The sequence below is a fragment of the Prionailurus viverrinus genome, chromosome D1 (assembly GCF_022837055.1).
Source record: "Prionailurus viverrinus isolate Anna chromosome D1, UM_Priviv_1.0, whole genome shotgun sequence".
In the NCBI taxonomy this organism is placed as follows: Eukaryota; Metazoa; Chordata; class Mammalia; order Carnivora; family Felidae; genus Prionailurus; species Prionailurus viverrinus.
In genome coordinates, this window is record NC_062570.1 from 99,935,384 (window position 1) to 99,951,368 (window position 15,985).

A 15,985-nucleotide genomic window follows, 5' to 3' on the forward strand; every position below is an offset into this window, starting at 1 on the left:
TGAGTGAGGGGTATGTGGGAACTCTATCTTTGTGGCTTTTTTAAAAAATATTTTAGGGGCGCCTGGGTGGCTCAGTCGGTTAAGCGTCCGACTTCGGCTCAGGTCATGATCTCACGGTCCGTGAGTTCAAGCCCCGCATCAGGCTCTGTGCTGACAGCTCAGAGCCTGGAGCCTGTTTCAGATTCTGTGTCTGCCTCTCTCTCTGACCCTCCCCCATTCATGCTCTGTCTCTCTCTGTTTCAAAAAAAATAAATAAACGTTAAAAAAATATTATAAAAAAATATTTTATTTTTAAGTAATCTCTATAAAAATTGTTCCAAAATAAAAACAGTTTTTATTGAAAAAATTTGTTTAAATGTTTATTTATTTTTGAGAGAGACAGAGAGACAGAGCATGTGCAGGGTGGGGAGGTGTTGAGAGAGAGGGAGACACAATCTGAAGTAGGCTCCAGGCTCTGAGCTGTCAGCACAGAGCCCGGTGTGGGGTTCGAACTCACAAACTGTGAGATCATGACCTGAGCTGAAGTCAGATGCTTAACCTACTGAGCCACCCAGACGCCCCAAAACAATTTTTAACGTATAGAAAAGTCACAGGGGTGCCTGGCTGGCTCAGTGAGTACAGCGTGTGACTCTCGATCTTGGGGTTGTGAGTTCAAGCACCACATTGACTATAGACAGAGTGACCATCGAGAGGCAGATAGACATCATGTGCCCTCTGATGTGATGCTTGAGAAGGACATGTCACTTATGTAGTATTCTGGTCAGAAATGCATCCCCTGAATCTGATCATGAAGAAACATAAGGCAAAGTCAAAATAAGGAACATTCTACCAGAAAGAAGGCTCTAGACTCTGGCATCAGAATGCCCGGGTTTGGGGGCACCTGGCTGGCTCCGTTGGAAGAGCATGTGATTCTTGACCTCAGGGTCGAGAGTTTGAGCCCCTCGTTGGGTGTGGAGTTTACTTAAATAAAAACTTAAAAAAGAAAAGAATGCCTGGGTTCAAATGCTGGCTCCACTGGCTTTACGACCATAGGAAAGCTACCTTCTGAAAGACTCCATTTCCTCATCTGTAAATGGGAACACTAGCAAGACCCACCTTAGAGGGTAGTTGGGCGGACTGGATGGGAAAACGCACACAACGTACCGAACAGACTGCCCCCCACACAGTGGGAGCGAGCATTGCTCCTGTCCACCCTGGCTTCCTTCCCTTTGTTCGTAGAGAAAGAAGTGCCCAGCTCTGGGTTTAAGGCTAATCTTCAATTCCATCTCCTCCAGTGTCTTCTCAAACTTTCTGCATTGCTTTATCCCTTCTTCCATAGGTCTCCCTCTTTACCAGCAACTCCCCCATAGCCTAAAAACATACCAAGCCTCTACCGGCCTTAAAGAAAACCTAAAACCTTCAACCGTTTCTTACCATCTCCACTGCCCCCCTTCTGAAGCTCTTCCCTCCCTTTGTAAAAACCACCTTTGGTTAGAGGCCTGCTGTGCATCATGAACTTTACCCTACATGGGAGGTAGCCATCCTGTCCTATTTCACAGAGGAGAAAACTTGGGCTCAGGGAGGATTTAAACCTAGATCTGCCTCAGACTGGGACTGTCCGATTAGGCAGTCACAAACCACAGGTGGCGCTTGAAATGGGGCTGGTCCAAACTGAGGTGTGCAGTCGGTGTAAGTCCATACTAGATTTCAAAGACTTTGCCCAAGGAAAAAACACTGTAAAAGATTTCGTTGATATTCTTATACCGATTACGTGTTGAAATAATTTTTTGGATATTTCAGGTGAAATAAACTATGTTATTAAAATTAATTTTACCTGTTTCTTTTTACTTTTCCGAGGTAGCTACTAAAATATTGAAATTATGTGGTTGGAATTATATTTCCATTGGGCAAGCACTGTTCTAGAATATTCATCTCATCATGAAATATATGGCCTTTTGTCTTCTGCAACACCACTTATCTTAGCTCCCTGAATGTATCCCGGGTACCGGGGCGTCTCCCTCTACATACCCTGCCTGGATGATCTCCGCCTGCTCTTAGTATCTGCCTGCCATGCTGATGCTGGGAAAGGCTTCTCCTAGATTCGACAGTCTCCCTCCATCGCCACTTCGTTCTCTTCTGTACCTCAAAGGGAACATGGCCAAAGTGAAGTTACTCCGTTTTCTTTTTCTTAAACCAGAGCCTCCCTCTATATCCTCTGTCTTGCTAAACAGTCACACCCTTGTTGTTACCATGCTTATAAGTCCCTCCCCTTCCCCTCCGTGTCCAGAGACCACACCCTGTGGCCTCTACCTCCTAAGTAAATCCAAAACCCTCTCTCCATAAACATTCTAAGAACTTCAGGTTATCATAGTTCTCCTAAATGATTCAGTCTGGCCTCCCGGCCTCTAGTCTTCAGGATCCTGATCTTCCTTTGATAGAAGGGCTGGGGTGAGCCCATGATAAGGCAAATCTGAGCATGCTGGTCCCCTTGCCCGGCACCTCCCTTCTGCAGGACGGTCCATCTGTGACATGGCCCTGAGCCCTCTCAGCCTCCAACGCTGGGTCCGCCCTGTTCCTTATGGATCTGGAACGTTAACTGGCTCTCCCTGCTCCCTCCATGCCCACCACCCCCGTGCCCACTTCCCAAACACTTGTCACCTTTCAGGACTCAGCTCAGTGATATATCAGTTTTTAAGAAAAGATCCTGCTCAATAGTAGCCCACTATGCCAAACTGGTCGTTTTTGTGTGTTTAAAAAAAAATTTTTTTTAATGTTTATTTATTTTTGAGAGACAGAGTGTGGGTGGGGGAGGGGCAGAGAGAGAGAGAAAGACACAGAATCTGAAGAGGCTCCAGGCTCTGAGCTGTCAGCACAGAGACCAACACGGGGCTCAAACTCACAAGTTGTGAGATCATGACCTGAGCCGAAGTCGGATGCTTAACCGACTGAGCCATTTAGGCACCCCCAAAATTTTAAAATAATGTTTATTTTAGAAACAGACAGAGAGAGAGAGAGAGAGACAGAGAAGGGGAGGGGCAGAGAGAAAGGGAGACACAGAATCCAAAGCAGCCCCGAGGCTCTGAGCTGTCAGCACAGAGCCCGACACGGGGCTTGAACACACAAACTGTAAGATCACGACCTGAGCCAATGTCCGAGGCTTAACCTACTGAGCCACCCAGGCGCCCCGTGAAATGTCTTGATGGTTTTTCCCATGCAGATCTCACCAATCCTTCCTTTGCATCCTACAGACTTCTACCTCAGCACCTGGACCACTTCAGTGCACCAATTTGTGTATTTGGCTGCCTTTCCTAACCAGAAGGATTTCAAGTACAAGCCACAAGAGGGAAAGAAAAGACAACAACAAGATTCAAAGAAAAGGCAATTATTGCTTCACATAAACAAGCAGTCCAGACGCAGGGCATCCCCAGGACTGGTTAATTTATTCAGCAGCTCAGCTCACTGATGCCTTCAGAGATGCGACCTTACCATCCTCCAGCTCTGCTGCCTTTGGTGCCAACTTTGTCCAGCTTTGTTGGCTGCATGGCTGTAGCAGATTCAGGCAAAGCACCATATGGAACAATGCCGGATGGAAGAGAACATCTTTCTTTCTTTTCTGCCCCTCGGTGGTCACTGTCAACGTGCATCCAATTTCTCCATGACATAGTTAATATTTTTTCCCTTTGAACTAATATGCAATCTGAGTAGACCGTTTGTTTGTTTTCTGAGTGGACACTTTAAAACCTCCTCCTCCTCATCATCATATTACCTCCTAAATTTGGCCTCCAAGGATGAGTGTTGCCTGGTCCATTTCACTGTGATGGTTACAGAACTCCAGCACTCCCTCTATCTGACTCAACATCAACTCTTGTATTCGTTTGCTCAAATCCTAGAATACATCTGAAAAGGTTTCAGAATCATTTTACCAATACCAACACATAAACAAACCCACTAGAGACAGATCAGAACTTGTTTGAATTTTTCTTCCTACCCCCACCCCACCAGAGCCTGCCTTCTCAACCACTACCTCCTCGTAAGGTTGTTTGCTGGCAGGGTGATGGTAACAGGGAGGGACAGGGCACTTGAAGAACCTGGAGGTGGTGTGAAATAGCCCTGCGTGGGGAAGGATGAGGGAACTTCAGTTTCAGAAACAGAGAGTTAATTCCAGATACTGGAGGGGATCCATGAACAGTGGCTCCAGTTCTCTTGGGGGCATGGTTTCCTGCAGCCATGTTGGCAGCCTGGGTGTAGGAGTGGAGAAGACAGATGGTTGGGATGGCTAGGCTGATCCAAAGGTGAGGAACTACCAGGTGGATGCGGCAGAAGGACAGAGAGCAAAGACTCTGGAGTGCTGGCAAGAGAGTGGGTGACATCTGTGCCCCGGAGTCTGAGCTGAATGGCGGAGCAAGTGAGGCCAAGAGGGAGAAAAGAGAGCGGCTGGGGCTTGAGCTGGGCTGCCAAGAGGTTTATTGAAGTAATTTCCGGTCACCGAATCCTACGGTCGGTCCGGGAATAGCCAGTTCAAAGGACCGGGAGGAGGGATGGCCTGGACCAAATCCGGCCGCGGGCAAGACGGGAGGGGCTATCCTTTGAGCAACCGGAGTGTTTGTTTCCCCAAGGAGGAGAGAGGAGACGGGTGCTGGCCCCGGGCTGAAGAGGGAGGCTGTTTCGGGCACATTATTGCATGAGCGACGGCTGTGAGAAGTGTTCCAAAAAATGTGATTTTGAAAAACAAGGAGGCCTTAGAGATTATTTCACCAGAATGGTCCAGAGCTGTTGAGCAACTGCACCCCCCACCCCTTCCCCCGCCAGCCTGGGTGGGATTCAAACCCAGGTGTTTTAAATTTAAGTTGGTGATTGTCTTTAACCCACTACCGTGTTCTAAAGCTTTAGCGCAGAACAAGTCTTAGTTTTTCATGGGGCAGGAATGGCGTCTCACGCGTCTCTGCACTCTCGGTTGTTCCCAAGTCAGTCACTGCTCAGTGCGTTCTTTGCGATGGATTTGTGGGAGTAGCACATATCTTAGGGAAGAAGTATAGCAGGGAGTCCGAATTTTCAAGTTGTTACGATTTCTTTCTATGTTCTTAGGGATCTTCCTTTCTTTTGACCCTTACTGCGCAACTGTTCCTCTGGACATGTGCTATACGCTTTGTCACTAGAGCTTTGTCTTGTAGACACGCTAATTAAAACAATGCCTTTCTGAACCCAATGTCTTGTGGAAGCTGATATCTCAGAGACCATGTGACCCAGCTGCACAGAGTTAAGTTGGAACCCACTTAAAGAGGAAAATCACCTCTGAGCTTCCTTGTGGTTGATCAGGCAGCATGGAGGTGTGGGCAAGGGGATAAAAGATGTTGGACCTCGGCAAGCATGAACAAGGGTGAGTTTATCTTCCCCAGGAATATTCCACTAAGAAATAGAAGTGTCCCTGGTGGAATGTAGCTCAGCTAAACCTAGCCATGCCTTACAGTTTGTCTTTGTAGTTTAAAGGACAGAGTAGGCTTTGTGGCATCAAAGGCATCCTGTGCAGAAGGCCCCAAGTCTCTGTGCTCTGGAAACATCTCTGCCATTCTAGGTAATTAAAGCAGAACTAGTCGGAGAACAACCTGGAAAACCAGAAGTTAGCAGTTCTATTTCTGCAAAGCAGAGCCTTCTGCGTAGCATTTTTGCTAAAAGCTGGGATCAAAATTGGTGACAACATAACTAAACCAAAGATCACATTGACAAATGGGGGGAAAATACCTAGGTTTTTTTTTAAGGAGCCTCTGTGTTCATACAGAGTTCCTGTATCTAATGTTCCATCAGAAACTTAAGAGTAATACTTACTGTCATCACCTTACCTGTTTGGACTTGTTTCTACCACTTTCAAGAGTTGCCACTTCTCCAAAAACAGAAACAAGTACTGTCACAGGACCTTGGTTGTGACTACATGGTCCCAAAAGTAAGGCTTCTAAAGAAAACAGGTTTACCTGAAATACTTCTTGAATCTTAAAACATACCATTAGTGATTGTGTATTTAACTTATAGGCAAAATAGGATATAGATTATTTTCCCCTTTTTAGAAAAAATATTTATTTATTTATTTATTTATTTATTTATTTACTTACTTACTTATTTATTTTGAGGGAGAGGGGCAGAGAGAGAGGGAGAAAGAATCCCAAGCAGGTTCCACACTGTCAGCTCAGAGCCTGACGTGGGGCTTGAACTCACAAACCTGAGCCAAAATCAAGAGTTGGATACTTAAGCAGCTGAGCCACCCAGGTGCCCCTAAATACATATATATTTTTAAGTAATCTCTCTGCCCAAGGTGGGGCTCAAATTCTTGAGCCCAAGGTCAAGAGTCACATGCTCTAACAACTAAGCCAGCCAGGCAACACCCTGCCGCCTTTAACCTTTGTTGACAACTCTTGAATATAAGGTAGATGTTGGCCTCTGACTCGACTAAAATGCTCCATTCTCATGATTAACTCTTAGTGATCAAGACGCTTTGGGTTGTTTCTCCTGCAGCATGAGATTTATTATGTTCATACAAAATCAATTACCTTAGTTTCTCATTTTAAAGTTTCCAGCTACGCGGGGCGCCTGGGTGACTCAGTCGGTTAAGTGGCCGACTTCGGCTCAGCTCATGATTTCGCGGTCCATGGGCTCAAGTCCCGAGAGGGGCTCTGTGCTAACAGCTCAGAGCCTGGAGCCTGTTTCAGATTCTGTGTCTCCCTCTCTCTGACCCTCCCTATTCATGCTCTGTCTCTCTCTGTCTCAAAAATAAATAAACGTTAAAAAAAATTTTTTTTTAATTAAATAAAATAAAGTCTCCAGCTACGGGCACCTGGGTGGCTTAGCCGGTTGAGGGTCCGACTTCGGCTCAGGTCATGATCTCACAGTTTATGCATTGGAGTTCTGAGTCAGGGTCTGTGCTGACAGCTCAGAGCCTGGAGCCTGCTTCAGATTCTGTGTCTCCCTCTTTCTCTGCCCCTCCCCTGCTCGTGCTCTGTCTCTCCCTCTCAAAAATAAATAAACATTAAAAAAAATAATAAGTTTCCAGCTAGAGGCACCCTTCGCAACCTCCTACCAAAAGCAAAATGAGAAAGGCACACGGGCTGCTAGATGCTGCAGCATGTAAATCTGTGTGTGTGTGTGTGTGTGTGTGTGTGTGTGTGTGTGTTTGGGGGGAGGCACTTCTTCCTAACCATCCAAGCAGGAAGGCTTGCTTTCTTCTAAAGAAAACAAACAGCTACCCCTCTGCAGGCCTGACTGTGAGCTGAGCAGGTCTCAAAATGGAACTGCCACAATGTTTTGGCAATTATTGGATGTGGAGGCCGTGTCTGGATTACATGGATTCTCTCCTTCTTCCCTTTCAATACCTTACATTCAGACCCCATCTCTCAGGAAGCTCTCCCCCACTCCCCTGGGAGTTTGTTGCTTTCAAAAAGCACTTTAAAAAAATCTGATCGTATATTCTGATATTTGATTCCAAAAACATCACCATACTGGGGTGCTCTTTACAAACTTTCTCCAAAAGAGACAAGTATTTCTGAACAACTTTCATACAAAGGTTTGCCCTCAGCAGTTTGTAGCTGTCTGGGGACTTGTCCTTGAAAGATATCCTCTTAGGGACAAAAAGTGGGGTTTTGGATGTGCTTTAGGTTTTAGGGTGTAAGGTGTGGAACAGGCAGGTGCCTGCTTGCTTCGGCAGCACATACACTAAAACGGATACAGATCCTGAGAAGATTAGCATGGCCCCTGGGCAAGGAAGAGATGAAAATTCCTGAAGCGTTCCATACCAGAAACCAAACAAACAAATGAAAAAGAGCTCGAGCAGATTCCCTTTAAAAAGACTCACATAGGGACACCTGGGTGGCTCAGTCGGTTTAGCGTCCAACTCAATTTCAGCTCAGGTCACGATCTCACGCTTGTGAGATCAAACCCCACATTGGGCTCCATGCTGATAGTGTGGAGCCTGCTTGATATTCTCTCTCTCCTCTCTCTCTGCCCCTCCTCTGTTCATGTGCGCATGCTCTCTCTCAAAATATTAAAAAAAATTTTTTTTTAAATTTTTTGTTTCAACGTTTATTTATTTTTGGGAGAGAGAGAGACAGAGCATGAACGGGGGAGGGGCAGAGAGAGAGGGAGACACAGAATCAGAAACAGGCTCCAGGCTCTGAGCCATCAGCGCAGAGCCCGACGCGGGGCTGGAACTCACGGACCGCGAGATCGTGACCTGGCTGAAGTCGGACGCTTAACCGACTGCGCCACCCAGGCGCCCCTAAAAAATTTTTTTTAAATGACACACCATGTATGTGGAGGGTGGAAGGGTGGATAATATAGGGGAACTCTCTGTACTGTCTCCTCAGTTTCTCTGTAAATCTAAAACTGTTCTCAAAATAAAGTCTATTAATTTTATTTATTTATTTATAATTTTTTTAATGTTTGTTTATTTTTAAGAGACAGAGAGACAGAGTATGAGTGGGGAAGGGTCAGAGAGAGAGAGGGAGATACAGAGTCCGAAGCAGGCTCCAGGCTCAGAGCTGCCAGCACAGAGCCCGACGTGGGGCACGAACCCACCAGCTGCGAGATCATGACCTGAACCGAAGTCAGACACCCAACCGACTGAGCCACCCAGGCGCCCCAAGTCTATTAATTTTTTTAAAAGGCACAGATACTGGAATTGTAATAGAATTTGTGTTGCCATGTGGTCCTAATCATTAGTCATCCAGGTAGGGGTGGAGGCTGAAGTAGTTTACAGGCGATTGTGAAAAACACACCAGGAAACTTTCAATCCAATGTGACAGGAAGAGGGGAAAGTCAGAGCAGGAGGCCTGGCATGAGCCAGAGTGGACCTTCTTCAACACGACTCCAGCCTGTTAACATGACAGGCTATAGTCCGCTGACTGTGCTCGGTGCTCACGAGAGATCTACAATATAAAACACCTGTTCACTTAAGGTTATGCAGTCGATCAATCAAAGGAAACAACTGGTTAGAGAGAAAGAATTTTAATCAATGGGTTAAAAAACATACGTAACCGTGTTGAACATAATATATGTAAGACTAAACTGGCGAATACACGAATTGTTCTCTCTGTGTGGTATGAGCCAATGAGCCACCATGAGCCAATCTGATAATCACAGTCTGACCATTCATTGCCAGAAAGCTTTGACGCCAAGACTTTTTAAACACAGCACACTCCCAGAATAGGTTTAAAACAGAATTTGAGCTCTTAAAGTTAATTTGCACATAATTTTAGAAAGACTATCTATTGGTTAGAATGAGGTATATCTGTGCTGTGGGGTTCATGAACACACACCTCAATTTCTGATAAAGGAAGCTTTTGTATACATAATATAATTTCGCTTAATGAAAAAAAACCTGATTCGTGAGGTATGAGTCCTGAGGGCATGCATGCAATGTAAGCACACAGCGCAAGGTCAGTGCACCATGAGCATACAACGCAGTGTACCCCAAGTCACACAACTCCCCTCACTACAAAACACGTCTAGCCCCACTGCCAATGACGCTCCTGTGTGGCCAAGGCCCCCTATGGGTACGTGTATACGTGCAAGGAGGGGTAAACCGTCATGGCGGCGCGGCCTCTCTTTGTGGCAGGATATCTGTTCCTGGACCAGTGTGACTTCATATCTGCAGCTGGCTCTTGGCTGGAGTTTGTGCTTCTCTCGGGAGAGCACGACACTGTGGGTCTTGGCTTCTCCGTCTGGGCAAACAAGATATAAAAGTTGAATCACTTTATGTTGCGATTTCTGAAGTCATAGTTAGGGTTGGGGTTGGTTTTACCAGGAGTTAGTGAGAAGTATTTGCGTTTCTCCCCAAATGCTGAAGTATAGTCATTGATGTTGTTCCAGAGCACAGAGGAATCAAGCATTTGCCCTAATCCTTCAGAGAGCCGAAGAAGGGTTGGTCCGTGGGCAATATTTTAATTGCCCTGAGTTCAACGCCTACATTTCATAAGCTGTCTAGAGACATTACACAGAGGGAAGAACTCGGTCTTTCAAGGTGGAGGCTGCCCCATTGTTTTCACTTCTGCTTACCTATACCTGCAAGTTAAACGCCCATGTTAGAGAAACGTTCCACCAGAAATTGTAAGAAAAGGAAGGTAGAGGTCTGGATGGCATTCACCCGGCACTCTGGGTTTAACTGAATCCCCCGTTAGGTGTTATTGCCCAATTAGCAGGTTTCAGCTGTGGGATACGGTGTGAGCAACCTGGCGACGTCCTGAGCGAATGCTGAAGACGAGAGGGGGCAGTTCGTGGCTCATCTGCCTGTCAGGACCGAAATCCTCTCTGATTTGAATTCCCCTCTTCTTCCCACTGCTATCCCGGTTCTGTTAGGCCACGGGGGTTGGACTTCATCCTCCCGGAGGATGGCGGACTGAAGGGAGGGATTATGTCTTACAGTCCTCAAGGGGCCCTGCCCCTCGTAGACTCATGGTCCATAAGATACTGATGGCTACCCGGGAGCGCCAACCTGAGAAGTCCCGAACAGAGCCTTGGGAAGCCAGCAGGGACGTCACCCTGGGAGAGCCGTCCATTCTCTCTAGTTTGCCCACGTTCCTCCAGCGGTGCTCACGCTGTTCGCCGCGGGCACACGTGAGCTGCACCCGCCCAGAGACATACCCAGAGCTCTCAGCTTACTAGCTGTTTCTCCACTTCTTTTTCCTCCTTCTCAGGAAGGAATATGCCAGTGCAAATGAGCAAGAGAGATGTTATTAGGGGATAACGATGAACTCGTTCTAACTTAGTCCTTTTAAAAAGGAAACCATTCACAATCCTCGGTATCGAACGATCACTGGTTAACACTGGCCGGGAACACCTCACGACTGAGACTGAGGGCGGCGCCCCGGTTTGTTGTTACCATCTCCTAGGGCTGAGAACCAATGCGTTATTCACTATCGCTGTTTCACCTGAAATGCTGCCATGGAGTTACAAAATAATAGCCGCCGAACGAATGTTTGTTGAAATAAAACTAAATTCTCCACGGCAAGCTTTGAGCTCTAGGGGGTAGGGATTCCTCCTATCCTGGGGTGCCTCGTGGGCTGCGCCCCCTGGTGGCAAAACGTCTTTGCGCAGGGGGCAAAACGCCTCAGCCGTGCCCCGAGCAGCACCAACCCTAGGAGGTGAACTGTGCACCATGAATCACCACCCCCCCGGATCACACAAGGCACTTGAAAACCAGGTCAAATTAATTGCTGGCGTATAGGTGTGTATATATAGATTAGTGACATACCTGCATTCTCTCTTTACTCTTAGTCAGAATCGAGGTCATTTTTGATGGGTCCAGCGAGGTGCCCTTTTCTCTTCCATGTAACTGTGACTGAAATAGATGAGCACTTTCTCACTACATTTTCCACTTGCACGAATGTGATTATATAGAATATACATTGGGTGGCATTAAAAATTTTTTTTCTAATGTTTATTTATTTTTGAGAGAGAGAGAGAGTCAGAGCAGAACAGGGGAGGGGCAGAGAGAGAGGGGGAGAGGGTCTTAAGCATGCTCCACACTGTCAGCACAGAGCCCAATGTAGGGCTCGAACCCACAAACCGTGAGATCATGATCTGAGCTGAAATCAAGAGTCAGATGTTCAACCAGCTGAACCACCCAGGCGCCCCTACATTGAGTGTTTTTTTATTCACACATGTTAATTCATTACAATGCTGTAACACGGAAAGAGAGTCAAGACACAAATGAACAATAATTCAAAGAAAAGAAGGAAACTACTTATTTATGGACTGCCTACCAGATGCCAGGCATTTTACACAGTTTCACATCTCCTTTTCTCAACATTTATGATGTGGAGATTATTACTCCAATATTTTAGAGGCAGAAACTGAGTCCCAGGGTGGTTCAGTAACTCAAGGAAAGTGACAGTAAGGCTGGAATTTGAACTCAAGAGGGACTTGAAAGCTGTGATCTTGCCACTGTCACTTGCCCTCCATGCCTAACAGAGTCAGCTCGGTGGGGGTTCTTTGGTGTGACAGAGTGAGACCTCATTATGTCACTGTTAAACACAGGGTAGCATTCTGCAGGAAAAGGGCCTATTTTGCACCCTGTCTACTAAGAGTTGTATACTATTATACGAAAACTTATTTATTTTTAAAAATTTTAAACGTTTATTTTGCGAGAGAGCATTTGTGTGAGCAGGAGAGGAACAGAGAGAAGGGGAGAAAGAGAGAGACTCCCAAGCAGGTTCTGCATTGTCAGCGCTGAGCCCCATGCAGGGCTCGATCTCACCAATTATGAAATCATGACTTGAGCTGAAATCAAGAGTTAGATGCTCAACTGACTGAGCCACCCAGGCGGCCCTTATTTTTTTATTTTTACTTTTTTTAAAGTTTGTTATTTAAGTAATCCCTATACCCAACGTGGGGCTTAAACTCATGATACCAAGATCAAGAGTTGCATGCTCTTCTGACTGAGCCAGGCAAGCACCCCACCAAAACTTGTTTTTCTACATCAAAAACACAAATATTTTTTTTTAATTTTTTTCAACATTTATTCATTTTTGAGAGTGAGAGAGACAGAGCATGAGTGGGGGAGGGGCAGAGAGAGAGGGAGACACAAAATTCGAAGCAGGTTCCAGGCTCCAAGCTGTCAGCACAGGGCCCAACATGGGTCTCGAACTCACCGACCGCAAGATCATGACCTGAGCTGAAGTCGGACGCTCAACCGACTGAACCACCCAGGCGCCTCCCCAAAAAATACAAGTATTTTATAGGTACATAATTCCAAAGTACTAAAAAAATGATTGGGTGCCTTTCCTCTGTGCTCCTTCTGCATCCTACTCTGTGATGTAATTTCCTGCTTCTTTGTTAAAATCCCCAGTAGACTCTAAGGTCCCTAAGGCAGAGATGGTGTTTTGTTCGATGTTGCATTCCCAGCACACAGAAGAGCGTGTGGCGTGTGGTGGTCACACAGTACAATTTGTTGACTGCAGGGGTGGACAGATGATGAAACCACCTGTTCTTATGCTCTGGGTAAAAAAATCACAAACCACCAATATCTGTGGTCAGACTTCAGTGGTGTCTACTCCAAAGCAGTGTCAATGTCCCCACTGATTTTAATGTTTCCCTGCTCCTGGTGGCATTGACAGGGAAGAGTGACATAGGGGGCTATTGTATTCTTCAGCCTGTGGGACAGATGTGCTAATTGGAAAAATCAGAGAATCTACAACAAAGAGTCAAAGATGGAACAGAATAGAGAGCTCAGAAATAAACTCATGAATATATGGTGCATTAATTTTTTACAAAAGAGCCAAGCATTTACAGCAGGGAAAAATGGTCTCTTCAATAAACAGTATTGGAAAAACTAGATGTCCACATGCAAAATAATGAAACTGTACCCCTATCTTGTATCATACACGAAAGTCAACTCAAAATGGGTTAAAGAGTTATACTTAAGACCTGCAACCATCAAACTCCTAGAAGAAAACCCAGGAGGTAGGCTCCTTGACAATGGTTTAGGCAATGATTTTTTGGATTTGATCCCCAAAGCAAAAATAAACAAGTGGGACTAGAGCAAACTAAAAAGCTTCTGCACGGCAAATCATCAATAAAATCAGAAGGCAGGGGCACCTGGCTGGCTCAATCGGTAGAGCATGTGAACCTTGATCTCAGTGTTGTGAGTTTAAACTCTATGTTGGGGGTGGAGATTACTTAAAAAAAATTTTTTGAACCTAAAAAAAAAAAAACAAAAACAAAATCGGAAGGAAACCTATGGATAAGAAAATATTTGCAAATAATATTATTCAGTCTTAAAAAAGAAGGAAATCCTGGCATCTGTGACAACATGGATGAAATTAGAGGGCATCGCGCTGAGTGAAATAAGCCAGACAGAAAAAGACTAATACTGCCTGGTATCACTTATGTGTGGAACTGAAAAAAAAAAAGGTCAAACTCATAGAAACAGAGAGTAGAATGGTGGTTGCTGGGGAGTGGAGGGAATAGGCAGAAGATGGTAAAAGACCATAAACTTTCAGTTATTAAAGAAAAAAAAAATGGTAACTATGTGAAGTGGTGGGAACTCAGTGGTGGGAACCTTCTCACAGTGTGTACAGATATCAAATATCACATTGTACACTTTAAATATATTACCCCCCAAAAGTGTTTTTTTAACGTTTATTTATTTTGAGAGCAAGCAAGAGAGAGACAGAGTGGGAAAGGGGCAGAGAGAGAGAGAAGGAGAGAGAATCCCAAGCGGGCTCCCCACTGTGAGCCCAGAGCCCCACTCAGGGCTCAATCTCGTGAATTGTGAGTTCATGACTTAAGCCAAAATCAAGAGTCAGGCGTTTAACCAAATGGGCCACTCAGGCGCTCTGTGTAGGAGTTAAAAGTTTTGACACATTCTCCATGTGGAAATTAAAAAAAAAAAAAAAAAAAAGGTCAGGCAAAACTACTACCTCATTCAACCTCGGTTTTTCATTTCTCATCGCTGAAGAACTGGCATTCTCTGAATTTCTGAAAAAGGTAGGCTGTTTTTGCAGGGTAGAAGAAGCAAACCCTGCCCTTTCCTGGAAGGACTGAGTGCAAATAGAATATCTTTCAATTGATCCATTGCAATTAATCTACTTATAATTGACCCAATCCACCCAACAGTAAAATGCCCACATCGGAAAGCATTTTCATCTTTAGGAAACAGTGGCCGCTGGGAGAAGACTGGGAAGGAGCCAGCCTGGACGAGGCCTGACACCTCGGCCATGCAGCAACCCTGGGCTAGCTCCAGCCACCACTTCTCCAGCACCCCCGTTTCTTCTGGAAATCCAGACATGGCCAAAATCCAGACCAGAGTGCCATGGCAGAGGGTAGTGCAGGGGCCAGGGTGGAAATCTGCTCAGAGGTGTCCAGAGGACCCATGGAAGAGCTCTGAATTCAAAATAGCTTCCCTCTACCCCATTCCCCATTCCCTTTCTGGTTGAGAGTAAACGTTAACCCCCTGTCCTGCTCCCGCTCTGGAATTCTCTTTAACCAGACCACAGAAGTAGGCAACAGAGCCTTCTTACCAGGGCATCTTCTGTTAACTTTAACTCCTGCATCAAATTATTTTTCTGATACTGTTCATTTCGCTGTTTCCTAGTCTGAAGCAGCTTCTTTTTTTTCTTCTTATACATCTTCTTCTTTTGATTCAACTGTTCCAAAAAACACAGAGAACCTAGTCGTTGAGGATTCCGGAGGAAATGACCACCTGCGTGCAGCACTCTTTTACACAACACTCAAGACAGGAGAGCTGCCCCGGGACATGGGCCCTCACGGTGCCCAACTGCTGCTGGCTCGGAGGATGAACAGTTCAGTTGCCTTGTTACCAGAGTCCGCTCCCCATTTAACACCCCCAAATCCCACTATTGCAGGTATGCTGCCAAAGGGACACCTATATCAATATCCAAATATCTGTGCTTTACAGTATGAAACCGATTACTTATGGCAATAATGTCAGGTACAGACAATACTGATATTGGGTGTGTAGTTAAGAGTCAGTTTGGCTGTTACACAAGGTGGCTTTAATAATTAAGCAAGTGAAGCTCAGGACTGATTTTCCAGGGACCTGTTGAGTGGTGACGCTTATATTGATGTTGTAAATCCAGCTGAAAAAATTATAGGGTCCAGTCTGATTTGGCAGGTTCCATCTGACACAGCCTTAATCTCACCCTATGAGAGAGTTATTTCTTCTTCTTCCTTTTTTTTTTTTTTGAGAGAGAGTGAGTAGGATAAAGGGGCAGAGGGGGAGAGAGAGAGAATCTTAAGCAAGCAGATCCCAAGCTCAGTACGGAGCCTGACGTGGAGCTCAATCCCATGATCTTGGGATCATGACCGAGGCTGAAATCTAGAGATGGACACTCAACTGACTGAGCCACCCAGGCACCTTGTATGATGGAGGTATTTATTAATGCAACTATGAAATTATGTGCATAATGAACCACAACAAATATATCATCTATGTAATAAGATCTGTGAATGAGATGGAGCAAAGAAAATTTAATATATGGAAATATAAAAAACTGTCTAAAAC

General features: G+C 45.4%; 1 protein-coding gene and 1 non-coding gene across 8 annotated transcripts in view; one reads left to right on the forward strand and one right to left on the reverse strand.

Moving 5' to 3' along the window:
* The first annotated feature begins 7,649 nt into the window (after positions 1-7,649).
* LOC125147256 (U6 spliceosomal RNA) lies at positions 7,650-7,761 on the forward strand. The gene has a single exon (XR_007145090.1). It is a non-coding gene; the product is annotated as a U6 spliceosomal RNA (small nuclear RNA).
* Positions 7,762-8,951: 1,190 nt separating this feature from the next.
* Positions 8,952-15,985, reverse strand: part of AGBL2 (AGBL carboxypeptidase 2) — a 46,291-nt gene continuing 39,257 nt past the window's right edge. For 4 of the 7 annotated variants that reach the window (XM_047824125.1, XM_047824126.1, XM_047824123.1 and 1 more), the window contains 4 exons: positions 14,982-15,107; positions 14,382-14,501; positions 11,213-11,299; positions 8,952-9,683 (listed from right to left, as the gene is read on the reverse strand). In XM_047824125.1, the coding sequence (XP_047680081.1) occupies positions 9,510-9,683; positions 11,213-11,299; positions 14,382-14,501; positions 14,982-15,107 (507 nt within the window). In that variant the 3' untranslated portion in view covers positions 8,952-9,509. Of the gene's footprint in view, positions 9,684-9,712; positions 10,024-11,212; positions 11,300-14,381; positions 14,502-14,981; positions 15,108-15,985 lie in introns of those variants that run through there. The other 3 variants (XR_007145019.1, XM_047824128.1, XM_047824127.1) reach the window with 3 other exon arrangements.